Source organism: Pogona vitticeps, chromosome 10 (assembly GCF_051106095.1).
Source record: "Pogona vitticeps strain Pit_001003342236 chromosome 10, PviZW2.1, whole genome shotgun sequence".
NCBI classification, from domain to species: Eukaryota; Metazoa; Chordata; class Lepidosauria; order Squamata; family Agamidae; genus Pogona; species Pogona vitticeps.
Genome location: NC_135792.1, coordinates 8,094,697 through 8,118,401, shown reverse-complemented (window position 1 = coordinate 8,118,401; position 23,705 = coordinate 8,094,697). Strand labels below are relative to the sequence as shown.

General features: G+C 43.8%; 1 protein-coding gene across 2 annotated transcripts; it reads left to right on the top strand.

Annotated features, from left to right (window-relative positions):
* The first annotated feature begins 859 nt into the window (after positions 1-859).
* Positions 860-22,694, top strand: MEAK7 (MTOR associated protein MEAK7). Of its 2 annotated transcripts, none has more exons than XM_020801933.3 (8): positions 860-964; positions 7,807-8,000; positions 9,224-9,454; positions 10,208-10,352; positions 11,159-11,599; positions 14,639-14,757; positions 16,506-16,685; positions 18,920-22,694. In XM_020801933.3, exons 2-8 carry the CDS (start codon positions 7,830-7,832, stop codon positions 19,037-19,039), a joined length of 1,407 nt encoding a protein of 468 aa, XP_020657592.3. In that variant the 5' UTR covers positions 860-964; positions 7,807-7,829; the 3' UTR covers positions 19,040-22,694. The 2 variants fall into 2 exon arrangements, with proteins under 2 accessions (XP_020657592.3, XP_072836876.2); XM_072980775.2 differs by lacking the exon at positions 860-964 and adding an exon at positions 2,203-2,328.
* The last annotated feature ends 1,011 nt before the right edge of the window (positions 22,695-23,705 follow it).

Genomic DNA, 23,705 nt, shown 5'->3' with positions numbered 1-23,705 from the left:
GTTTAGGTTTGGACCAGGATCAATCCTACCATAAAGCAGTGAGAGTCAACTGCCTCAGGTCCCACCTTCTGGGAGGTAGCAACCCTGGCAGGCCCTTAGCTTTTTCTCTCAAGCCTCCAGCCATTTCCCTGGCTGCCTGCTGCCCTGAGGACACAGTCCTTTAACCACTGCCTAATTAGGGAATGTTACTCTCTGGGACTACAATTCCCAGAATCCCCCAGGCGGCATGATTACTGGCTGTGGAATTCTGAGAGTTCTACTCCAAAAAGTTACTTTTCCAAGATCTGAGTTGCCTGTTGGTTAAGAACAGCCCATTGATGTTTCATCAGTGGGGTGCAGCAGACCCATCTATCTGCAAAGTGAGGTGTCTGATAAATAGTTGTAGAGTTGGATTTATTAATGGAAAAAGGCAGTGTGCATGGGAGCGGCAGAAGGAGGACTTTTTTGGGAATGGAGAACAGGAGCATGTTGCTTGCTGGTAGGGTGCTTAGCTTTGAAAATAAAACAATATCTCAGTCTAAGTCTCACTCCCATGCTCTCTCTCTTCTCCAAGGAAAATAAAAATTGCAATACACACTTTTCTGGGAGTGAGCCCCCATTACACTTGGTTGGGCTTTAACATCAAAGCAGGCAAAATGCCACCAGCGACTTCGTTAGGCATCGGCTACAGAATTTCTCCTACCGAGATCTCCCCTTTTCATTTTCAAAAGTAAAAAATCGAAAGGGTAAGAGCTAAGGAAGAACTAAATACACAATGAAAGGGTTCAACAACTGCTGGAGTGAGCTGTTCAGTGGCTGTGATAAACACCCTAGTGCCACCTCGTGGATATGAGATCAAGGAGCCCCGAAGTCCTGGCCTAAAAGCTTTCTCCTCCATGGCCTGGATGTGTGCAGTCGGCTTGAAGTGGAGCTCTGCTTGAACACCATCCAGAAACTGCAGGCAATGCAGAATGCTGCAAGCAAAGTAAGCAATGAGAACAATTACAGTATCTATAGTGCTAGTAGCAAATGTGTCAAATCTTTGGGTTATGGAGATTCATGATGTGGCAGGGCAGAATTCGACCAAGAATATGACTATGAAAGACCTGCTACTTGTAATTCATTTCTCCTCCCCAAAATAAAGTTCTAACGAAGGGTGGGGGGGAAGAGAGAGAGAAATTGAGATAGGAGAGATCAACCCTAATTGGCACTACTCCCCCCTACACACAAAAGCCTGCACTTTGTATGGGAGAAGCATTTAAAGGAGAAAAGGGTATATTTACTTACAATAGCCATCAGAAGTTACAATCAGAAAAAGGGGGAGGGAGAAGAGACACCCTTTATGCCTCATATACATGGTCGGCTCTTAGTGGGAGAAAATGGAGAGACAAGACAAGGGAAGCTTAAGAGCCAAAGAGGAAAAGGGAGCAGGGAAAAGTCTCCATCAACTGAGTCAGTGGCAAAGCACCATCGCTTTGGGCTGTAAACCCCTCTCACGTCCACACCCGGTGTGAGTGCATGCATGGCTGTTGTTTTCCCCCAACAGATCGCACGCCTTGTGCGTTAGTCGGGCTGGGGAAAAGATTACTGCTCCCACTTGCAAGTCCTATTTTTATTTTTATTTTTATGATAAGAAAGGCGATTACTTGGAGCAGGCAGGAATCGAACCCTCGATTTCTTATTACACTGTTCCATCTCGGCTTCCCTTCGCTACAACCGCTCCCATTGGCCACGGCGACCAAAGTGGGCGGGCCAATTAGGCCATTGTGGATGCCCGTGGGAAAAGGACGGTGACGTCAAGCTACGCCAGTCTACCAAAGAGAGGAAGATATAGACCGATCAATCACGGGCTGAGGCATCCCTCGGTTCTTCCGCGCTCCCCTTCCAATCCCCAAATATAGCGAGCCATAGAGATGCAGGCTGCCTGGAGCAGCACGGCGCCCGTACCGGAAACACGTACCTAGGGGTCGCTCTTTCTTCTTTAAAAAGGCCTCTCTATCCACCCAGGCGGTCGGACTTCACAAGCACGAGAGGACAGGCCGGGGGGGGGGGGGTGATGTCACGCTCAGAACCCGCCTCGGTGGGAAGACCGGCGTTCCTATTGGTTGAGCGCGCTGTCGGCCCAGCGGGTGACGGGGTCGCGCCGTCAGAAGGAGGAGAAGGAAGCGCCTCTGAGGGAGGGAGGGAGGCCGGCGGGCGGCGGGCGGCGGCGCGGGCGCTGCTGCGAGGGATGAGGAGCCGGTCGTGAGGGAGGGAAGGCGGCCGCCGCTGGAGGGGAAGGGGAGGGGGGGCTCCCAGGGCGAAGGAACATCCGCCGCCGGAGAAGAAGGAGGAGCAGCAGAAGCCGAGGTACTCAGGGGAAGGGGGCGGGGCCCCTATGCAAATTCAAAGGCCTTCTCGTGAATTATTCATGAGGCCTTCCCGCCCTCGCTTGTTTTTCACCCACGAGCCTTTTTTATTTTATTATCCCCCCCCCCTCCTGGCCTGGAAGCCCTTCTCTGTCCCTGAGAAATCCATGTCGAGAATATGTTCTGTTCGTTCTATTTCAGCTCATTTGAGAGTCATGAGACCTCATGAATATTCATAGGGGGGCTTATGAATATTAATGAGGTGAGCCGCCTTGGGCACTTTTAAGGAGAAAAGCAGGATAAAACTATTTTTAAAATAAATAAATAAAGAGGGAAAGCTTATCTGTCTGTCTATCTATCTATCTCTGTATCAATATCTATACATATACATAGATATGCGTGTACACCCCCACAAACATGGGGTACAATATGCAAGAACCAAAGGTAAGGTATATATATATTTTTTGTGTGTGTATGTATGTATGTATGTATATATATGTATATGTATATGTATGTGTGTGTGTGTAATATATATACAGTATATATATACAGTATATATATATACACACAGTATATACAGTATATACAGTATATACAGTATATATATATATACAGTATATATATATATATATATATACACACACACACACACACACACAGTATATACAGTATATATATATATATATATATATATGTATGTATGTATGTATGTATGTATGTATGTATATACAGTATATATATACAGTGTGTGTGTGTGTGTGTATATATATATATATATATATATATATATATATATATATATATATATATATATATTTATATTTATATTTATATATAAAAATGTGTGTGTATATATGTATGCATATACTGTATACACACACACACACACAAAATATATATACATTACCTTTGGTTCTTGCATATTGTACCCCCATGTGTTTGTGTGGGTGTACACACATATCTATGTATATGTATAGATATTGATACAGATATGTATGTATGTATGTATATAGATGTAGGTGTAGATGTGTGTATACATATACATACACATACATGATGGACTTCCTGACAAATCCTAAAATATCCTTCACACAATTCAAAAAAGAGACTTGTGTCGGAGGGGGGGGGGGAATTTGAGCCCTGCTTTCCCCAAATCAAGACCAGCGCGGTTCTCCCACCCGCATGCTGCAGCGTGGTCAAGGTTTCATTTCATTCTGGTTCAAATCCAGGATCAGAGCGATTCTGCTGCAAACATGGATGCTCTGTAGGCTTTCAAACTGGGCATGCTGACGGGGTGGAAGTTCCTCCCCAAAGCTAGTTTCCAACTCACAGGCATGCCCAGCCCGGCTTTCCCTGCTCCTCTTCTTCCTTGTCCCTGTGAGGTTGCCACATTCTTTAGCTGGTCCCGGTGGCTGTGCTTTCCACGCTACCACAAGGGTCCTGCAAGCATCCGTCTTCATTTTTGCCCAGACGAAACTTGACAGGCTCATTTCTGCCCATTCTGCTGCCCCCTCTGTCTTTTCCCAATCAGCCAGCATCCCAACTTTATTGTCCTTTCTCTGTCATTCAATTTAATCCTCAATACTGGCTGATCATCCTCCCACCCCCTCACCCCAGGTCTGTTCTGGTTTTTAAATGAGTGGTCCTGGACCATCTATTTTTAAGAGTTATTTGCAAACTGCTATTAATGCTTTTATCTTTCTTTTTTGTCTTGTATTATATTTGTTGTAACCATCCAGAGCAGTGCCTGGGCACTAATGGGAGAGAGATATATATAAACACCATATGCCCCCCAACAATGTTCCTTTTAATTTTCTGCCAGCGCTGCCCTGTGCGTGTGGGGGTTCCGGTTGTGGCCAAAACTTAAAGGGGCAGCAATTCTGACTGCAGGGCCACAATTCGAATGCAGTGCACAGCGCTCCTGCAGAACTTGGAGAAAAGGTTGTACCCTCCCTATAAGCCTATAGTGTACTGTGGAATATCTCTGGCACATGCTATCTGTTCAGTTATTCTAGTGTTCCAGTATTATCAGCCTTAAGGTGTTCTGTTCTACCGGTGTTGGTCCTGGATTGCAGCAACCTGCATCCTTCGGGAAAAGAGGAAAACTTGGATTATTGGAGTCATTTAGAATTTTTGTCTCTTTATCTGTGCACTTCTCCACCTTTCTTAGTTTTCTCTCTTTTTTCCCTGCATGGCTCCTATGTCATTGGGTATGCAGCAGGCAATATTTTAGATGGTAATTTCCCCCCCCACACACACACACACCCAGAATGGACTGTAAATAAAGGCCAGTATTTCATCAGCTGGGAAAAAATTTGGATTTATGAATGGTTGTTAAAGATACAGTGCACTTCCTAACAATGTTGAAACGTTTCGCTACTCATCCAAGGAGCTTCTTCAGTAGCGAAACACTTCAACCTCGCAAGAAAGGAAGTTGCCATAACACAACTTCCAGATAACCTCACCAGGATGACTGAGAATCTTCACCGATATACTTCCTAACAATAATAATAAAAAGGAGACTTCTGAAAAATTGTCCTTTTTCTTCCTAATAAATAAATATTTTAAACAATGCTTCCTTGTCAGTATCCTTAACCTGCTGTGAACAACTGCCCGTCTGGGAACTGGCTTGTTTACCCTAAACAGGAATGGCTGAATGTGCTTTGTGTACAACAGCAGTGTGTGTTTTTTAACCATACTTAATGCACATCTGTATTCTGTTTCTCTCTCTCTCTGACAAGTTTGCAGTCGCTGTGCTTTGTGAATAATTCATCCCTGTTGGGCTTTGATCCTTAATTTGTATTTCTGTCACTGGATCTTGTTGGGTGGAAAGCGTTCATGTCACACACTCTTTTCAAAAACTCTTCTTTTTTAGTTCCATTCTTGGAGGAGGAGGAGGAGGAGGTGAGGTTGCTGCTGCTGAAAATATTCCCACTTTACACACAGGCCTGTAGCGTGCATTGAAAAAGAACAAATCTTCCATTTTAGAGGGATGATTTAGGAAAATGGAATACAAAGAGCCTGGCTGTTGGCACAATAAGTATCTTTTAAATCAGATGAGGTTCAGTGCCATAGTGTTGCATGCCTAGTGTATCAAGCATGTGGTGTTATTAGCATCGCTAACTTACCTACCTTGTCCAGGGTGATATGCATTTAAGAACAGCACCATGTGTTGAAACTTTTGCTTGCTGTTGCCTTTATCACATGATTCCTTCACATCAAGATGCTGTAAAATGCACAGTGAGTCCCATGTCACTGTTGCTGCTGCAGCCATTCAAAAATCTTCATGTTGCAGTGTGTGCTGAAGTATTCTTGTTCCTCTCCTATCAGAGGCTGGAGGTCATCATGTCTAGTCTGACTTTGAATCTGGCAGCTATAAACAATAATATTGTAATTGCAGCACTTCCTCTATCTTGATTGTCTGTGGTCTGTGTGGGTCCTGCTTCTGGAAGGAACAGTCTTCGCCAGGATTCCCTTTAGAAAAGGGTGTGAATATAGGCAGAATATACCTTTTTGCTGTTTCTCTCTTACCTATTGCAGCTATCTTCACTTTGGTTAAGCTGGCTGGATAGCTCAGTGATTTAGCCGGAGGCTAGGATTTAGATTCCCTCCTGTGCCACCTGGGAGAAGAGCCAGCCTATGTAGCCTTGGGCAAGCTGCACAGTCCCAGGGTGCCCCCTAGAGGAAGGGAACGGTAAACCACTTCTGAGTATTCTCTCTACCTGGCAAACCCTGAAAAGGGTCACCCTAAGTCATAATTGACTTATCGACGCATGATACTGATTGAGTTTGGATATTGGAGCTTTAATTAGTGCTGTTATGTTGTTTCTGTCTCCCAGTTTCTTCAGCCAATCGATTCTTCTTTCTTCTGTGCTTTTCTCCTATTTATTTTGCCTTGAATAACCGCCTTTAGCAATCTTTTCAGAAGAGGCAAACAACAAAACAAAAAATAAAGAAGGCAAAGACATTGTGGCCACCTTAAAGACTAACTGATATATTTTAATGTGAGGTTTTGGGGGAAAGTCTGAGCAAGCGGACTTGTCCTCAAAAGATCATATTAAAAGATAGAAGTAAAGGTGTCACTACATTTTTGCCTTCTTTATTTTTTTTCTCTCTCCCCCCCCCCCCCCCCGATATTTTAGCAGTCTTCTGTTTTTTTGTACATCAGCAAAGTATTCTGGCTGCCTTCCTTTTATGCATATGACCCTTTCTTGGTCTTTATTCACATCAACACTTCTTCACTAATCACCCTTTTGGCCCATTCCCTCCCCCCCCAGTATCCTATAATAAACACACATTTCAAGCACATCCGCCTTTTTTATAGTAGCCCATGTTTAAGTTTGCTTGTGCTAGAGTGTCACCATAGGAGCATTCACAATTTTTATCATCTGTTGTGTTTTTCAACTTAAGAAGGTACCTTACTGTGGATTATCTTTATTATGAGTTTTATTACACAGCTATGCTTGCGTGTGTTGGATAGTGGAAGAAAACAAAGGGCTTGGTTCTTCATGGTGTAAGGAATTTCTTCCCTTGTCTGACTCCCATGCCTTTAATAAAAGGCATGACAACTCTAGCATGGAAATTGAGAGGAATGTCTTTCATTCATTGATTTATTTTTTTATTGCTCTATTTTTAGGGAAAAGCAGAGGTAGAGTTATGAATGAGGCTACACCTGATTGGCTGAGGAGGCCAGGTGCTTTATCCTTTACCTCTTCTACCATTTCATCCTGCAATGTTGCTCTTGGTCACTCCCACCCTGTTCTCTCCTTGGTAAAGAGATGATAGTAGATCTCTACATTGTTTTGCCTAAAGCTTTGGCAGAATGGGAAGGGGTTAAGCGACTCTTCCTTATTTTTACTCTTCCTGCTGTCGTTTCACAAAGTGGTAGCCCCCGCCCAGTCCACTTCTTCTTGCTGTTCCACATACAAGTTAAGGGCAATTAATTAGCCATCTTATTTCCCCAAAGTGGGATCTCCCATTATCCCCAGCCAGCATAGCCCTTGGGAGTCATGAGGCAGTACATTCACGGTGCACGAAGTTGGGGAATACTGTTTTTTTTTACACGTAGTTCAGGTTGTGCTCTTTGCTGACTCTGGGCTCACTTTGCTGGTCATGAAATAGCTTGAGGTGACCGGAGACTTCTGATACCCAATTTCCCCAAAGCTTTGGATCATTTCTGATACCTTCTGACTGGACGGCCAAGCCCTTTTTTTTTGCACATGCTAAATCAGTTGTTAACCCGTATTGGTTTTTCCATCTGTATCAGCGTCTGCTGGCACAGACTGCAGTGGGAGAGGGCAGAGTTGAGCCCATGCATTTAAAAAAGCCATGGTTTGAAACATTGTTTGTTGCTTCTTTCTCAAGTTCCGTCTGTGACTTTCCGCACACTGATCTACTGTATGGGACTAGTCCCCCCCACAAGCCCCTTTTGCTGTTTTCATGCTCGTCTCATTCTTCTTCCCTTTCATTTTGCTACTAGGATTCCACCGTCTGCTGGAAAAGATGGGCAGCGTGGAGAGCCGCAGCTCCTACCAGAAGCACTTGGCAAGGTTTCTTCCTGACGAACAAGCCGACATCGATGGCGTCTTCAGCTCCTTGCTGGGGTCCGAAGAGGCCCTTGCCCCAAAGGGGGGAAAAGCGGTCAAGAAGGGTCTGACTCTTGGGATGCTTAAGGCAAGAACACTTTCCCTTGGTGGCAACCGCCATAACCTTAGCTTAGCATTTCTGTCATGCTTTAAAGTGTTTGTGTTGCTTCACATTGTGATTGCTGAATTTCTTACAACCATATAAGACAGGGGTTCCCAATCTTGGGTCCCCAGATGTTCTTGGACTCAACCTCTTAGAAGCCTTCATAATTAGATGTGCTGCCTAAGATTTCTGGGAGTTGAAGTTCAGGAACATCAGGGGACCTGAGGTTAGGAACTACTGGTGTAAGACCTGCCACATTGGAGAAGCTAGGGGTGGAGCAGGGGACCCTTCCTTCCTTCCTTCCTTCCTTCCTTCCTTCCTTCCTTCCTCAGGGAGACCCAAGGCAGCTTACAAAACTAAAAATAACATAGAAACTAGAAAGGGATGAGTAAAAAACAAACAAACAACAAAACAAAGTTGACAAATTACTGATTCACTCAACAGCTAATTGGGAACAAACAACAAGGTACTTTAAACAGGGAATTTAGGGGTGACATCTTCTTTGTCCCTTCCGTTAAAGTAAAAATGCAACCTCCAGTCTGAATCCTAACATGTACGACAAATCTTTTTTCTTTTTAAAAATGTTCGTTTCCTTAGCTTTTGTTGAAGCTTCTGCATAGTTCAGTGGAGAATTTCAGAGAGGAAGAGTGAAACCCTTTCCCCCTGCCAGGTTAGGGATGTCTGAATGAGCCCTACAGAACTTGATTGACCTCTAGGGAAAAAAAATCAGAAGCCTGTGTTTGTCACAGCTGGCATATATCCCAAGAAAGGAGTGATTCCAGAATGAAACAGAGAATCATTTCAAGATTCATCTGTGTATCAACATATAAAGTCTTTTCATTGTTGCAATAATGCCAGGCAACGTCGGCTTGTTTAATTCTACCAGCTTTATTTATCTACATTGCTTCTATGTTTCATATGCACCAAATACTTCAAAGTTGTAAAAGCAGAGAAGTCTTATAGCCAAGAAAAGCTGTAGGCACAAAAATAGATGAAGGTTAAAATTAAGTTCTAGGCAAACACTTAAGTCAGAATTCAATCCACAATACAATCAAAACATTTTTAAGAGTAGAAAAAGAGCAATGAGAATGTTTCAGTGACCTTCTAAAAATGCAAGTGCTTAGAGTCTAATAAGGCACCGATTTTTCACTTTCCGACTGTCGGTCAGGATGATTAAAGTAGCCGTTGCATTTCATTCCTCCCGTTAGGCCCGTGTCAAGGATGCTCTGCCTGAGTCCATGGTCATGAGACTGTACGATGGGATGAAGAGCATCCAGTGGAGTGAGAAGTCACCTGGGCCTAACAGCTCAGTGGCAAAGGAGCAGTTTGTCGTTTTCATGTCGGTGCTTTTGAAAGGCAATGCCGAGGAAAAAAGTAGCATCCTCCTGAACATGGTATCAAGGGCTGCGGGAAACGTGAAAGGACATCAAATCCTAGAGGTAAGGAGGGATAAAAATGATCATTGGTATGAAAGAGAAAGGGGTGGATGGTTGTTGAGAGAAAAGGTAGATTTTTTTCTACCTCCCTGGGTTGGCTTTTGAGAAATTATCAAACATTGGTAATAACACTTGGTGTCCTACTTAATTTAACCACTTACTTAATTACTGACAACCCGCTGTTTATTGCTGAATTCTTAGATTTCCCCCCATGTAAAAATCTGTATTTAATACAGTTATGACCATCTCTGTCTCTTTTTAATGGTTTTTATTGACAATCCTTAAAGATAACAAGAGAAAATAATATGACCTGTATATAAATAATCTGGTTTCTCTTCAGATAATATAAATCTTTCATTCTTTTCCATCCAGTATGTTAGCTGATATTGTAGTTGAGTTTAAGGAGAGTTTATTTTACATTATTTATTTATTTATATTTATGGTTGAATTCTTTTATGCAGATGGTTATTTTTGTTTGTAAGCTGCCCAGAGTAGTAGCTTGCCACTAGATGGGCGGGGTAGAAATTCAATAAATAAATAAATAAATAAATAAATATAATTTAATTACGGTAATTTATTTACTTATTTGGTTTAATTAAACAAACCACATTTATTTGCGTCATAGTACATCCTTGTTGCCATCTGTTTACAAGTGCTCGTTCCTGCTTTTCTTGGTGGGAGGAGGGGAGATTTCTCTTCATTTTTTCTGTGTGTGGTATGTAAGCATTCCACACAGAGGACAAAATTTTCTTGAAGTTTGCAGAGGACCTGGTTGGCTCTGTCGTCCACGTTCTGAACGTCAGGAAGCAGCTGCGGGGTTGGGATCCAATGAATATGCAAAATTCCACCACCGGAGTAAAAACATTGGCTTCTCACCTGGTGTCTGAATTAAAATTGGCAGGTGAGTTGGGAAAAGTTCATTTTTCTTTTGGTTTTAGCCCAAGGCCCTAACAAACAGCTGAAGTTAAAACCAAGGTGTGCACAGTAATGAGAAAAGCAGGAGTCACCTATGATCACAGTCCTCTCGTCTTTCCCCCTGAGATCAGCCTGATTAATCCAGGTAGAAGGGGAGGATTTGATTTTCCCTAAATTGAAGAAATAAATAATCTTAAACAGATTTAGAAAGTTCTTCTTGAAGGATTTTCCTGCAACATTGCAGATTTGTATTGTGGGCTTGATTTGACAGAACTGAAAGTCTGGCTTGTCTAATATTGTCATTGCAAATAGGGAACTATTGTGGAACTGCAAGAACGTGGTGCTTCACCAGGTCCTGTTGCCCCTTTGCCTTCTGTTGGTTGAAGAAACCTCGTTCTGGCAGGCTTTGTCACATTGAGTAGAAGGGATTGTACTGTATGTGAGGATCAGCTGGTGTGTAGTAATAGATGGCCCCAAACATGGACGTTCAGCTTTTCAGTTGGGTGAAATAGCTGATGATCGTTAGTGTTTGAGTGTTTGTCTTTATTTGCACTTTTAAACCAGCATTTCCTGGCTGGTGTGCAGTTTGTTAAACTACAAAATGGAATGATCCAGCAAAAGAGGAAAGAACATCTATGCGTTTAAAGCTGAATTAAATTATCAGCCTCCTCTATAAATTTGTTTGATCCTCTGTTTAAAGCCATCTAATCCAGCTGCCTCGTTTTGGAATGCTGGAAAGACAGCACAGTTCATTATCCCTGTTGTAGTAATAATCAATGTTTCCTGCTTCAGATGGAAAGAAGATTGAAGGAGCCCATGTGCTAGATGTCACCTGTGATGAAAGTAGCCTTGAAGACTGGATCTTCCGCATCCCACAGGTCTCCGCGTTCCTCAGCGTGATTCTCCAACAAGGGCTGCTTGTTCTGCATTCCCTCCCGGATCAGTGCAGAGACACCGTCCCCCTGCTTCCAGAATGCAAAGGCGTCAAAGGGCACCGTTTTGTCAGCCTCCTTGACCTCCCGTCCATCATTTATATCAACTCCCAGCTACCCGCAGAGCTCCGGCATAAATGGAGGTTGCTTTTTTCCTCTCGGCTTCACGGGGAGAGCTTCACTCAGCTGTGCAGCCACATTGTGAACAAGGGGCCGTGCGTGCTGGTCTTGAAAGACTCCGACGGCTACATTTTTGGGGGATTTTCATCTTGCTCCTGGGAGGTTAAGCCACAGTTTCAAGGCAAGGATCTCTACTTTCCTCACTTCTTTTTGCTGGGTGTATTCGGGCCTTGTGAACCCTTTGTGTGTGTGTGTGTGTGTGTGAAAAGATCGTAGCCCAAGCTCAAAATGATAGCTTTCTTAGACCACAACTTGTAAAATCTTCCAGGCAGCATAGCCTATGGCAATCCAAAAAAGAAAGTAACTTCTCCAATTCTAATTACAACTGTGTGTGTTCTCAGGTACCAAAAAGTAGCTTTTTGAAGGTACTTCCTATGCTTATGTTGTCTTTTATTTCCATAAGCAAACAATTTCTGCAACAAGAAAAGCAGAATTCTACAGTAGGGACATATGCATTAGGCATATAGAGCAATTCAGTGTAATTAATTCTGCTTTGTCCATATAATTCATTTTCAACTCTGTTTCTCTGAAAATAAGACAGGGTCTTATATTAATTTTTGCACCAAAAATGCATTAGGGCTTATTTTCAGCGGATGTTTTATTTTTTTCATGTACAACAATCTATGTTTATTCAAAGACAGTCATGTCATCTTATTCTGGTTGCTGCACAAGGGTGGAAGGTGGGATTTCACTTAACTGGAGCTTATTTTTGGGGTAGGGCTTACATTACGAGCATCCTGAAAAATCATACCAGGGCTTATTTTCAGGTTAGGCCTTATTTTAGGGGAAACAGGGTAGTTAGCATCAGCTACTGGAAATCTCACTAGGTTACACTTCCTGAAATTTCAGCAGGCATAACCAATATGCATTCCATCCTAATTTTTATGAGAAACGTTGCTGTCTTTTTTTAAAAAAAGACTAAACTTTTTGAGACGCTGAATTTGGTATCCACACTGCACTCTGCAGTGTTTTTTTAATTTAATGAAACTTCATTGTTGTCGAATCCTGCTTATGCACATGCCTAGGTGTTTGACTCCTCTCCCTTCCCAGTTCATGTCCTTTCTGAATCCTACCGCCAAGTAAACTGTGTGTAGAGTGGACTTGGTTGCAAGTTAAAACATGAATGCTATAATGAAGATTGCTATGGTTGCCCATTAGATGGCGATCTTGCATCTGGTGCTGAGTCCTAGGACAACCCAGCTCTTAAGGAGCTTAGGGCTCTAAGACAGATCAAGGTTTTGGAAATGACTGAGAAAACACAGAAGAGCAAATAGACCCATGCCCCTGCTGGGCATCCACACGGGCACACAACTCTTACACAACTGCAGTTCTGTGTACATTGGCTTAGGTTGCACCGTTGACTTTCTGATTATATTTGGGAGACAGGTCAATTCCGTCTGGGCATCTACGATTGCCTGCAATAAGCCCTGTTTGAATCTCAGGCTACTGGCCCTTGACATAAAATGTCCAGCGACCTTGGACAAAAGGGCAATCAAGTGAGTGGTTGGGGAGGAAAGGACTCCAGTATGTGTAGGCAAGTGATCAGAGGGAGCCTCATCCGGTCTGACACTGAAGGTGCATCTTCTCCCCTGATCAGTTTTTGAAATGTAAATCATACCATTATGCCAAAACTGTAGCCGGGCTGTCCTGTTGTTGCCTCTGGTGAGGAGGATCATCCAAAAACAGGAAGTCATATCCAGGCCGTGTCTAATTGTGTGTAGTCACATGGGATTAGGAAGAGCACTCAAGCATGACCTTCTCTGTCCTTGGTTCCCCCCCTCCCCTGTGCAAAGATGAGGATGAAGCAGAGAGCTCCGTCTGTCCGTAGGGACTCTCCATATAGAGTAGAACCTTAGTTTTCCTCCCTGTAGGTGGTCAAGGTAGTGAAAGTGATTATTTTCCTCTCATCTTCATGAGGAGAGGTTTATGCAGCTGTGCAGCCACGTTGTGAACATATAAGATGGCAACAACCCTCTCCCTTGTCAATATAAATATATATAGGAATTCCTGTATATATTTGTTTTTCTTATCTGCTGTCAAGTTACTTCGAACTTCTAGCAACACTAAAGGAGTGGTTTACTATCTTCTTTCCTCTCTCTCTCTCTCTCTTTCTCTCTCTCTCTCTCTTTCTCCGTGTGTGTGTGTGTGTGTATCCATCAATCTCTCTCTCTCTCTCTCTCTCTCTCTCTCTCTCTCAAGGAGTGGTTTACTATCTCCTTCTTTCCTTGAGTTTTCAATGACTTAGTAAGAATTTGAAACCAGATCTCCTGAATCCTTGCCCAATGCTGTATCTTCTACGCCAGTGGTCCCCAGCCTTGGGCCTCCACGTAGATGTTCTTGGACTAACAACTCCCAGACGTCTTCACCGCTAGCTGTGCTGGCCAGGATTTCTGGGAGTAGAAGTCCAAGAACATCTGGAGGCTCAAGGTTGGGGACCACTGACTGGCTGTCACATTTGTTAATTACTTGTATTCATGTCGTTCTCCCCCCCCCCCCCCCGGTAAGTTTAAGGTGGTGAACTTGGCTCTCTTTCCGTTTTATTTTCACAACAACCCGAGAGGGGGACCCAAAATCACCTTGAATTTCATGGTTCAGAAGGGACGTGTGTCCCAAATCCATATCATTTCACAAACTGTTTCATTCCTGGAAAGAAAGGATGGAAGCCATTACTTAATCTCTACTTAAAATCTGCTGTATGATAAATTAGAGTGTTCTCTTAGCGAATCAGTTTAAAAAAACAATCATCCAGTCGATTAAATCTTTCAGCCCTGTTGTTCTAAGCCAACCAAGTTTGCCTCTGAGCTGGACTTCGAACGCAGGGCTTTTGAATTTGCAACAATGCCCTCTTATTCAATAACTAAGCAGGTTGTCACTTATGGGAAGAAGAAGAAGATTGATTACTGTAGTTGCATGACATCAGGAAAGAGTTCTGTATCCTACCCACGGTAACATTCTGCACCAGTCGGTCATTAATCAGCAACTGAGTTGAATTGCATGCCACATGAGAAGGCAGAAACAAAACTGAATCCACGAATGTTCTAGTGGTGGAGAATTCCTTTGATTATTCTTTTCCCAATTCGTCTCTCTCTAGGAGATGATCCCCGTTGTATTTGTTTCCCACTCTTTGGTTTGTGACTCTTCCTCCCTCTGTTCTTCACAGGCAACAACGGCTGCTTTCTGTTTTCCATCTTCCCCTCAATCGCGGTGTTCACCTACACCGGCTACAACGACCACTACATGTATTTGAATCATGGGCAGCAAATGATGCCCAATGGACTGGTGAGTGGAAAGCAGTCGCCTGCCTCTCCTTTTCTCATGATGATGGGTTTTCAAGGCCAGTAGTTGTTTTCAGTGGGGTCTCGCGGTTTGGTTCTTGCTGGGCCATGATTGCACCGGTTCAGATCGGAGGTGATGTGTATTTTTGAAGACAAAAGTTGAGCTGTTGGAGGGGAAAAAAATTGGGCAGCTTCCATCAGCACTCCAGATGGCCTTTGCTGAGCATCTGATTGAGAGCCCCATCTACACTGGCCACAGAATTACTTGGTGTTGCTCTTCCTGGACTCCAGTGTTTAAAGACTGCAAGCAAAGGATCTCACCTTAGGAATACCATCCTCTTAACATAGAAAAGTAGCGTGTGAGAGAAAGAGGATGTAGTGGATGTGTTGCGATGGGCCATCAGGTTGTTGCTGCTGAGATTTACCGCATGAATTAATAACCTGCAAGAAGTCCTGTCGTTGAAGATCCTGCTTGTGTCTTGCAAACTACAGGCCATGGCTTCCTGAAATGAGTCAGTCTGCCTCCACCTTGGTTCCTCCTCTTTTCCTACTGCCTTCAGTTTTTCCCTAACACTTTTGTCTTTTCCAGGGAATCTTGTTTTCTCATGCGTGCAAAGTCAGATAGCCTCCCTTTGATCATTTTAAAGTTTAGATTTGCTCAGGAACTCACTTATTTGTCTCTTCAGCACCCATGGTACAAGGTTCTCCAGAGCCTCATTTATATCTCTATATATTTCCTGGCAGCTTTCTTCATTGCCAGGCTTCACGTCTATACAGGAACAATGCAGTGTGTAGGATCTTGGCTTTGGTTTCCAGCAACACATATTTACATTTCAGGAACATTTTGTCCTTCACGGCTACACTTACAAGTTCCAGATGTAAACAAAAGAGACTATCCTAAGGCGATAGGTGCATGAACTGTTCCCAGTATTGTGCTACAGCCCACTATGGTCATGAAAGGGGTAGATTAGTGCCTCTTGAACAGTAAGGAAGAGTAAACATAATTCAGAGAGGCAAAAATTAGGTCAGAATTTCCCAGCTCACTCTCTGCATTCCATTAATAGGATAGTTCACACACTTGTAGTGGAGAATTTAACAGGACTACTGTCTGACCTTTCTGAAGCAAAGACTGATGTTTTCTTTTCTGGCTCCTTCTGTAGGAGTTAAGAGGGCACAGGAAATTCCCAAGTCTGTATCTGCCCTCTGGCTTAGGCCAGGGTCCGGCAGGTGCATGGAGACCACCTTTGCCCTTCGAGAAGATGGGCAAAGAATCGGGGGAGACCCTGTGATCGAAGTCACATTATTGTGAGCTGCTGTTTGTTGTACTCCTCATTGCACCCACAATCTGTCATGACGGTTGGGTTTGGAACTGCTTCCAACACCGACTAAGGAAGTACATTTATTCAGATGGCCAAATGAACCTGTACTGTAGATTTTACAGAACTAAACTGGGTTTGACAGGGAATGAAATGAGTCTATGGATAAGCAGAACCCCTCTCATGCTGCTCATGAAGGATGTAGGATGGGATGACTTTTGTTGGGTACCAAAAGCAGATGATGACACTTTTAGGGCTTCTCAGAGACATCTGATTGGGTGGTTGGATGTGTGATGTCGGTGCCTCCTTTCTTTGATCCAGCAAAGCCCCCCTTGAGATGATCTGGTGGGGCTGCAGTTTGGGTGGCAGCGCAAGTACCCGATCCATGACAAGGACCCCTTGCTGCGTTTAGTAACCCTTTCTCTTCTTTCCCAAGGGCATGGGTGGACAACATGAATACTTTGGACTCTGGGTAGACAGTAACTACGGGGAGGGCCACAGCAAGGCCAAGCCGAAGTGCACCACCTACAACAGCCCTCAGCTGTCAGCCAAGGAGAACTTCACGCTGGATGCGCTGGAAGTGTGGGCCGTGGGAGACCTCCCTACAAATGATGCTGTAAGTTGTGCCTTTGGCTGAATGAACCAGTTCCCAATTGGGTAATGTATCTCTCTCTAGGAATGGGACTTTCCAGTTGCAAGGACATCCGCTCCCAGAGCTGGCCTGGGCTCCCCTAGGCAGAATTCTGGGATGGGGAGAAACGGGGAGCTTCCTCCATTTTGGGCTCTTTCCACGTGCCTCCGCTGTGAAGAAAGGAACATCCCCTCGGTTTTATCCCTTCCTAGGAACCACCTCAGGACTCTGTGGAGAGAGTCATCTTGCTGTTCGCAAGCTCCATAGGGGGAGCCTCTCCCTGAACTACTTTCTCAGTAGAGCAGTGGGGCTTTTCCCTGGACGTGAGACGCTCACCACTACAGCATCCCCCAACAAATGGCCACCTGACTTCTATTTCAAGGAAAGAGGCCTCCCCCCTTCCAAGATAATCTATTTCCACTGTCCAACGGCTCTTGCATCAAGAAATCCTTTCTGATATTTCGTCGGAAATTTTTTTCTGTCACTTGACTCCCTCGGTTTGGCTTCTGTTCTACGGAGTGTCAGAAACAAGCTTGCCTATCGGGCGAAAACAAGAGGGGAATGAAAAATAAAGACGACAAAAATGTTGTGGGCCCTTGAAGACTAACTGATAGTTAGTTAGATATTTGCAAGAGACCTATCAGAACCCCTCCTGAGTCCCTTGAGCATCTGCCAACCTATAAACCTGAAGGTGTCCCAGGGTTTTTGCATCAACTTCAGTTTGCCACATTCTTTCCAAACCTGTGTTTTCGGAAGACAAAAGGGGATCTGTTGCAACCAGAGTGGGTTTGGCGTATTTGGTCACCAGACATACGGGGGGTTGGCACCCTTTTTTTTTGTTCCCCAAGTGTACCTGTGCTAAATGTGAGAGGGATCGACTCGAAAGGGACCAAGGGCTTGAGTGTGCAAGATCTGAGCAGGGGTGCCGAGAACCTTTTGGAGATTGCTCATTCATAGGGTCACTGTAAGTTGGAGGTGGCTTACCGGCCTGTGACAACCATAACAAATACTAAAAATTAAAAAGCCAGGAAGAAAGAGTGTAATAAGGGAAAGGAGGAGCAGTAAAATCAGTCATCTACTAGCAGTTCAGGGAAATACTGTTGTCTTGACAAGACAGTGAAATAGATTCTAGCGAATTATTGTGGAGGATGTATTTTTTTTGTAAACGTGGGATCACCGCGAAAGAGTCTGTAAAGGATTTGGACTCATCGGCTGTCCCGGTTTGCTTAATACAACGTCATTGTTATCTTTCAGGCATCAGGGTAAGTCTGTACTGTTTGCCTAAGTATTTTATGGAGCAATTGCTACAGATAGACTGTTAGGTGCCATCCTAGTGCGGTTTTTATGGAGTCCCACCCGCCCGCCTTTGTTGCTATTTGGTAGTAATTTTAATCATTTTTGAAATTTACTGTGATGACCAACACAGTGGAAAGGTGGGGTGTAAAGTTTTAAAGAAAATCAAAGTTATCTAAACATCCTCTTCTGCTATACAGACTTAACCTGTATACGCATGCAAACACACAAATACACTTCATCCTGTTATGTTGTCAATAGCAGCAAATTCTCTCTTAAAATGGGAAGATCATGTGTGCCAGAAGGTAAAAAGAGCTCTGAGCTAGAATAACCCCCTTTTCCCCCCTTTACTCTGGAGAAGCTAACCCTGCAATGTTCAAAATCCAAGTTCTGTTCCAAAGGAACAGAAGTTCTGTGATCCCAATGCCAGCCGGGCAAATCAGTTAACGTCTAAATCGCTGTTTAACATTAGCTATGTTGCCTCTGTCTTAATTTGAGCAGCAGCTGGGAGACGTCCATAATTTCAAGACAAGCCACTGGGTTTCCCTTCTGTTTCTTCTCTCCCATTCCCCTCCCCGCCCCAGTTGCGCCCCAGGGCTTCCTCTCAAAAAAAAAAAATTGCTTAATGATTATGCTCTGACGCAGGTCCCCCTCGTTAAAGCCATATCAGGCCGCCTGGTAACCTGAGCCAACCTGTTAGACTGGGCCAGCGAAGCAGGTTGGCAGCTCCGGGTGGGTGTGGACGGCAGAACCTGTTCTCCTTTTTGCAGAAAGACAAGGGGTGGACAAGGAGCAACTCCCGTGAAAGAACCTGGCCAACAAGCCAAACAGAGTCTCCAGGACAGGTTGACTGTGACCTCATCCTCTTGTTGACTTTCTGTTTGTTTGTTCCCCCCGAAATCATCCTGGGTTTGTTTGTTTTTTAGGGAAAAGGGCCGAAGAGCGTCCTGGACGTTGATCCCGAAGCCCAAGCTTTGCTAGAGATGATTGGAAAGAGCCGTCAGAGTGATGGATTGCGGGAAGATGGGGACAACGACTCCGAATAAACCTTGGAAGCTTCTGCCCGGTGTTGAGTTCTTCGGGGAGAGAGGTCTCTGAGCTCCCCTCTTGTCAAAGCTAGCTAGCACAGACATTCAGATATTTTCCTGCAATTGTGGGGGGTTACCTGGCTGGGAGATGCATGTTCTGCACAGGAACATGTGAAAAGAGATGGGAGGACTGCATGATTTAGGTGTCTGACTTGGTGTTTAATACTCAAAGCTATCACACAACTTTTCCCCAGTGTAATTGGGAAAGATTTTGGACTACGGTTCCCATTACCCCCAACTAACACGGCCAACTATAATGGATCATGGAGCTGAAGACCCAAATGCCCTGTGTTGGGTTGGGGGAGATTAGCTGGTTGTACATTTAAAAAATATATAGGTGTATTTTAATTCCTTTTCCTTATCATGTACAAGTGGTGCCTCTGAATCTGACCCAAGCCAGCCTTCACAAATTCTGTTCAAAAACAGTTTCTTGAATTGATTCTGGCTTGTTGTCACAATTCAGAAGGGTCTTTGCTCATTATCATCCATCCGAAGCAAAGCCGATTTTCTTAGACAATGATCCTTCAGCCAGATTTGGCCTATTAGAGAAACGTTGCTAGATTTTAGGATTAGAATTGAGAAATGCATGCTTGGGATGTTTAGGCAGTAGCTGTGGTTCAAAGTATGTAAAAATATATTGGGGACTGTCTCGTGGATGTGAATGCAAAGCATGAGAAAGGACTGAGTTAATTTTTAGGGTGCATGAGACAATCTGGGGATGCAAATGGATGCTACTCCCCTGTTATTTTCAAGTTGTATGTGGCATTATCATAGCTGGCCCTTTTGAGCCACGTGAGTTCAGGCCAGCGCCCATGATCCCATAACTGTGGTGATCTGAATCAGCATAGATTGGTGCAAAATCATGAAATAAGCTGTCGGCGCAGCTTAGGACACCTGTTTGAAGGACGAGAATACCTTTCAGCCAAACCCAGTAAAAATCAAAATATGGAAAAAGTGTTTTATTCCTGTTTTTTTTTCCCCACTCGCACCCTGAATCTCTCGGCCATATGGAATCCAAAGAATAATATCACCATGTTCTGGTGAAATGTGTGAAGCACAGAGATAAAATTTCTTAGACAGGCATTAGTGAGAAATTGGAGAGATTGAGTCAAGACGGACCTGTTCCAGAATTCAGCCTACATTTAGAGATCATGGAAGGAATGCTCACTCAGATTTGCGCACCTGTCTATGTTCCAAATCTGCATAACAAGGTTATTGCCATGTTTACAGTGAAGTGAGAAAGCAGTAATAAGGCAACTACTGTAGTGCCATTTTGGCCTAGCATATGACTGGAAGATCGAGAAGGAAGAGGAATTGAAAACGCTATAGAAGCAGGGTGCTAGGAACACAAAAGTGTTCTTGTGATTGTGCGTTCTTTCTAAATCCTTGTGGTCATGCATTATTTTGAAATGCTCAGGAGGCATGACTTTCAAGGAAGCCAAACAGAAGCAAGTTTACTTGTAGTTTTCAAAGACCAGTATGTCATTTGTATTTACCACTGGGTTGCTGATATCATGACAATGTCTATAGTCGTAGGGTGGTTGGAATGAATTTACCAGGTTCACAAGATCTCTCCCTCCAGCCAGTAGCACCACATTGATAGCTGGTAAGAATTTATCCAGGGCTGCCTTGCAAAGCCATATAACCCCGTACACACTGGGGTTTTCATCAGAAATCAAATCATGCTCTGAGATTGCTTCTTCATTCTTTCTGTAAGAATCAGTTTCTAGCAAATCTTCATTGCATTTATGGGATGCAAGTCCAAGACAACAGGAGGAGAGAACATGGGGAAATTAGTTTTATAGACTCTAACTCCCAGAATCCTCCATGAGGTCCTGCCAGTTCTTGAAATTGCAGTCTAGAAAATACATTTTCTTATCTCTGCAAAAGAGGATTGACACAAAGCATCTGCACTGTCAATCTAAAGTAACCTTGTGGTGCCATGGTTCAGTTGCAGTACTGCAGTGAAGCCTCTGCTCAGAACCTGAATCTGATCCGGTGCTCAGGTCGACTCAACCTTCCATCCTTCTGAGCTCACTGGGTAGTTTGGAGGCAATGTTTAGCCTACATAGTTAAATTTTAAACTTCTGGAGAGAACTTTAAGAACTATGGGACAGTATATAAGCAGCACACTATGCTTTTTTAAAAGTAGTATTATCTCTCCTGGTCACTGGTCTATTTAGCGATATACTGGCTAGTGTCTTAACAGGTAGTGGAGGATTATTTTTTAATTCTGCTGGGCATGGGAGTTTCCTCCCAAAGGAGCACAGGAAGCTGCTTTGTATGAATTAAGACCACTGCTTCATCCAGCTGAGTATTACCAACTCTAATTAGTACCGGAGCTCACCAGTGTTTCAAGCAGAATAATTTTCTGTCACTACCTGGAGATTCCCGGTGATCTCCAATCCAAATATTAAGCCAACCTTTTTAGCTTCTGAAATGAATCAAAATCCAAGTGGGTTTGGGGGAACATGGGTCCAGGAACAGCCAGAGGGCACCATGTTGCCCACCCCAGGTATCACATAAATTGGAGGGCTGATAAGTGCCCATGTTATGAAAACCTTTTTCGGTAGACCGTGCTCATAAGCAAGTCCTAGTCTCTTTGAACAGGGAAAGAGGCAGAATTCCTCCGATTTGCCATTACCAGGAGGTAGATCAGAGCCATGTTTACCTTGAATGATTTTACAAGCCAAGGATATAGACGTGGGTATGGTCCCAGTGTCTTGTATGTACTTCCTCCCAGCCCTAGTGAGATTGGGGCTCTCCTCATCATCATCTGTTTGACCTTTTTATCAAAGGTGTCCACCACGAACACAGTTTTAACAAGTACATCCTTGTGCCTATACAAAGAAAAGAACAAGGGTGAGTGTATCGAGGGGGGAAATCATGGTTGCAGAAACCAGTCTAGCCTGCTGTGAATTTGTTGGCCAGCTCCGTAATATGGTACTTCTTGTAATATCTAGAATTCACGCTGGAGCCAAGGGAGATCACACAAAGGCTGAAGCCAGTGTGTAAAATCATGTTGTGTTAGGAGTCTTCTCCTTTTTATTTCTGTTTTTTTGGGTGGCCGCTGAGAGACTTAAGGGCAGAATTTTGTGGGCAAAGGCAGAACATTCAGTCTCTGGCTTGTAATTGTGAAAGCAGCGGATTTTCCGCTTTTGTGCAAGACGGGGAGTGAATAAGGCCAGGAAAGAAAGGAAGAGCTGCTTGTGCAGCAGAGCATCACGCACACAGTAAAACCAAACAGGATTTTGCTCTTCCGCAAGGATCCTGTTGGGATTACCCTCCGGAGAAGTTGCAAAGCCGGGGCGTAGCTGTTGGACCAGATGCTTGTCACACAACTGGAAACGTGCCAAATAGCTGTAGCAGCTGCTTCTGCAGCTTTCCACGTGGCCTTAATCCTTTTTTTAAAAAATGGCATAATCTTTCATGACTCTGTCTTCACGATGCCGTCCGATTTGGGGAGACGCTGTCTTTTACGTGCTGTGGCACAGCTATCCCTTTGAAAACTCTCCTTTCTGTCTCTTCCAGTGGGTGGGTGTATGTATATATATGTAGATATATGGATGTCAAATGCAGGTTGAGTAGAACAAATAAAACGTTCTGGATCATGTTCAGAGTCTCCTGTTTCCTGTGGTTTATTTTTCAGCATTTTTTCTCTTTTAAAAAACTTTGGTGGAATCTTTTTTGGAAGAAGAATTTTGGACATTTCTGAGAACCTCAGTGAACCTTTTGTTGGGTTTGGGGCCTAGGGTGAAAAATATTAGCTGAACCCCTGGCGTAAGTGTATGTTCAGATAACATATCAATCTAAGGTCTCAGTCTTCCGCTCAGAAATACTCATTATTTGCTTGTTTCCAAAAGTATTTGACTAGAGGGCAAAGAGCCAATTCTACACTGACCAAAGAAAATAACCTTCACACGTGCTTTTGAGATCAGTGTGTACTTGCTGAACTTGTGGTTCTTATCTGTGTTGAGAGTTTTGAACTTTTTGTAAAATTCCTTTTTACTGTGCAGTAGAAGTACCGAAGCTACCAACATGAATTGCTCGTCAAAGCAATCAACATGAATTTGACCCAACTCTGGGAGGCAGTGGAAGACAGGAGGGTCTGGCGTCCATGGGGGTCACAAAGAGTCAGACATGACTTAACGACTTAACAACAACAACAGAAGTACCGAGACTTGGAGGAGAATAGCGTTTTCCAGAGTGCCCCCGCTTTCTCATTAACTGGCACTTAAGGTCTCAGGAATTCACTCTGAGACATTTTTGTAGGAGAAAGAATAAAAACATTACGTACAGTTGCTTGAAATCACAGACTTGTGCATGCTGCTTTTATTACTGCACAGATACCGTCAACTAACTGAACAGCAAACACACAACTGCCACCAAAAGACGAAAAAGAGGGCAAGAGAGCTCAGCAAAGAGGCGGGGCTCTCTTTGAATGGAGAGACTGGAAGGAACAATGGGTTAGTGCTGGACAGATAATCACCCCAGCGCAGAAAAGTCCCTCCCAGTCACTCAAACTACAGGCTGCATGCGAGATTGCAAATAAAAGTCCCAACAATAGGTGCTATCAAGGTCAGATTTAGGGACTGGTGACTACCTGCTGCTCTGAGGTTAGGGA